The sequence below is a fragment of the Mandrillus leucophaeus genome, unplaced genomic scaffold (assembly GCF_000951045.1).
Source record: "Mandrillus leucophaeus isolate KB7577 unplaced genomic scaffold, Mleu.le_1.0 Scaffold207, whole genome shotgun sequence".
Lineage (NCBI taxonomy): Eukaryota > Metazoa > Chordata > Mammalia > Primates > Cercopithecidae > Mandrillus > Mandrillus leucophaeus.
This window is the reverse complement of record NW_012102110.1, coordinates 4,346,067-4,348,847: the sequence shown is the minus strand read 5'-3', so window position 1 is coordinate 4,348,847 and position 2,781 is coordinate 4,346,067. Positions and strand designations below refer to the sequence as shown.

The following is a 2,781-nucleotide window of genomic DNA, read 5'->3' as shown; positions in this document are numbered from 1 at the left end:
TATAAAGATAAAATAAAAATTCTCATCTGCTTTTTACCATGTCGTTAAAAAGTCTTTGTTATGTACAATAATATAGTCAATAGATCATATATTAACCTACCTTGTTTTCAGATAACTAAGTTGTTTACAATTTTATCTATTGCAAATAATTCTTCACTACACATATTTGTACATACATATTTGTCTATATTTCTGCTTATTTTCTTGGAGCAGATTCCTATAAATGAAATTATTGGATCATTGACCTTAACTCCATTAAGGATAATTTTTATAACTATATATCATTATGTGGCTATGTATTACTGGTAAAAATGTCTTCTCCTTTAGATAGTCTAAATATATAGTATGTCTGCCTACTCTATTTTATTTTAAAATCAAATGAACTAGGAAGTAGCTATACTATAGTGAATGATATGTCAGGCCCTTTGAAAACCTGAGACTTATTTATCAGATTTAATAAGTACCTTGAATTATAATTATTGAATGTATGAAATTTTATTTTTCCCATATATATTTAGTATCTGTCATTTTCATTATCAGTATATAATTATTTATGTTCATGATGTGCCTGACATTATTTTGGGATTGACTCTTCTTAGATTAATCAAACATATTTTTTGTTTTCACTTATATCTAAGAAGAATATGATAACATGGTAGTATATAAACAGTCCTGAGTAGTTAAGAGTATGGCTAAATAATTACTTCCTCTTGCTATAAATTGAAGTATGTTCTTCTATTTGTGTGATCAAATTAAGTTCACTTTTAGTAAGTTTTCAAAATTCAAATTGATTTCTATCAGCATGTATCTATTATATATGTATTAGAGTTAGATTTAACTAATACAGTTATGTGTTTATTCTATCAAAAAGATCTTGACTATTATTAAAAGTTATTTTCTGGGAAGATCATAGAATTGGAATATATGATATAAATTGTCTCATTAAACCTCATTTTTTATTGAGGAGGAAAAACTGAGGTTCCGAAAAGTTTGTTATTCTTCTAAGATCAAGAGAAGTATTTGATTAGCCAGATTTTTACTATAGATGATATGGATTTTACCTTTTATTGTGGAAGAAATACACTTTATTTAAGGATATCTATAGAATCAAGATTTTTAGAATTTGACTGGACCTTAAATCCAAGGCCAGATTTAGTGAATCTATAGCCTCCCAATTTCACAGATGAAGTAGGAGAGGACCAAAGACATTAATTTGCTTGAGGAAGCAGATCTCTAGATACTGAACTTCCTACTCTTCTTCTTTGCCTCCTGGGAAAAATAGTTTAGGTCTTTTTTTTAAGACATTTTTAGTAAGATTAACAATAAGCAGTTTTTAAATGTTCATTTCCAGAAACACTGAGAAAGATACAATTAAAGGCTGAAACAAACTTACTGATAGATTGTTGGTAAACCCTCACTTTACATAGACTGTTTAATAAAAATACTAATTATAAGTTCTGTGATACAGAAAGAGACTTGAGAAGGGCCGGGCAGGATGACTAATGCCTGTAATGAATTATTTTTTATATATATGTTTTGTTTAAAATACACACACACACACACACACACACACACATATATATCCCATTCAGTAACAATAAATGGTTTTTAATTAACCAATTACTAACCAGTTAAAATTTTCAAAATAATATATTAACGTTTTAGGGCTATCTCTGTTGCCTTGGTGAGTAGAAATGATTTTCTAAATTGTTGATTCAGTTTACTAATTCTTCAACTCTCATATATTTCATTTTTCTAGTTGCTCTTTATTTGCTTCTGAATCTTGCTGAGGATACTCGTACCGAACTGAAAATGAGGAACAAGAACATAGTTCACATGTTGGTGAAGGCCCTTGATCGGGACAATTTTGAGCTGCTAATTCTAGTTGTGTCATTCTTGAAGAAACTCAGCATTTTTATGGAGAATAAAAATGATATGGTAACTTACAAAGCTTTTTCTTGAAATAGTTCATGTTTGCCATTTTCAAATTAAAATATTTTGATAAAAATTAAACACTTTATTCCCCTACTGAGATAATTCTGAATAAAGATTTTACAATAGCAATAACTCACTGTTATTGCTTCATTAAGAAATGTATTCCATATTAGTCAATACTCCAGATGATTGGACCTTTCTGAATAAAAATCATTTCTAATATATAGAATGGATCTTGCCATATTAAACATAATATATAGAAAGTTTGTTTAAACTTAAAATTTTATTTCAGAGTCACCTGATCTTGTTATTTTACCCTAAGCTATTTTGCCTTCTGCATCTCCAACTTCAGTTTGTGGAATTAAAATTTAGCCAGATCTCTTCCTTGTTACCCATACTTCCACTTTGTTACCTACAGTTCTTCTTTGTTACCTGCTGTTCTACTTGGCAGCCACAACCTGTTGATTCTGCTTTTTAAAAATCTCTTGAAACTGTAATATTTCTTCCTTTCATTACTAGTGCCATTGTATTAATTCCCTCTTTATTAATTTATTAATTAATACCCTCTTTGTTCATACCTTCTTTATTTCTTGATTGAATTATACTAGGCTCTCATTTGCCATCTTTTACTGTGTTGATGCAATGATCTTTGGGAAATACAAGTTGAGCATATATCATTTTCACCTGTGTAAAATATATATAGTATAAAAATCTATAAAGATAAAATAAAAATTCTCATCTGCTTTTTACCATGTCGTTAAAAAGTCTTTGTTATGTACAATAATATAGTCAATAGATCATATATTAACCTACCTTGTTTTCAGATAACTAAGTTGTTTACAATTT

General features: G+C 28.5%; 1 protein-coding gene across 5 annotated transcripts in view; it reads left to right on the top strand.

Moving 5' to 3' along the window:
- KIFAP3 (kinesin-associated protein 3) overlaps positions 1-2,781 on the top strand; it is a 182,303-nt gene that overhangs the window by 64,315 nt on the left and 115,207 nt on the right. For all 5 annotated transcript variants that reach the window (XM_011979959.1, XM_011979960.1, XM_011979962.1 and 2 more), the window contains one exon: positions 1,760-1,938. In XM_011979959.1, the coding sequence (XP_011835349.1) occupies positions 1,760-1,938 (179 nt within the window). The remainder of the gene's footprint in view (positions 1-1,759; positions 1,939-2,781) is intronic.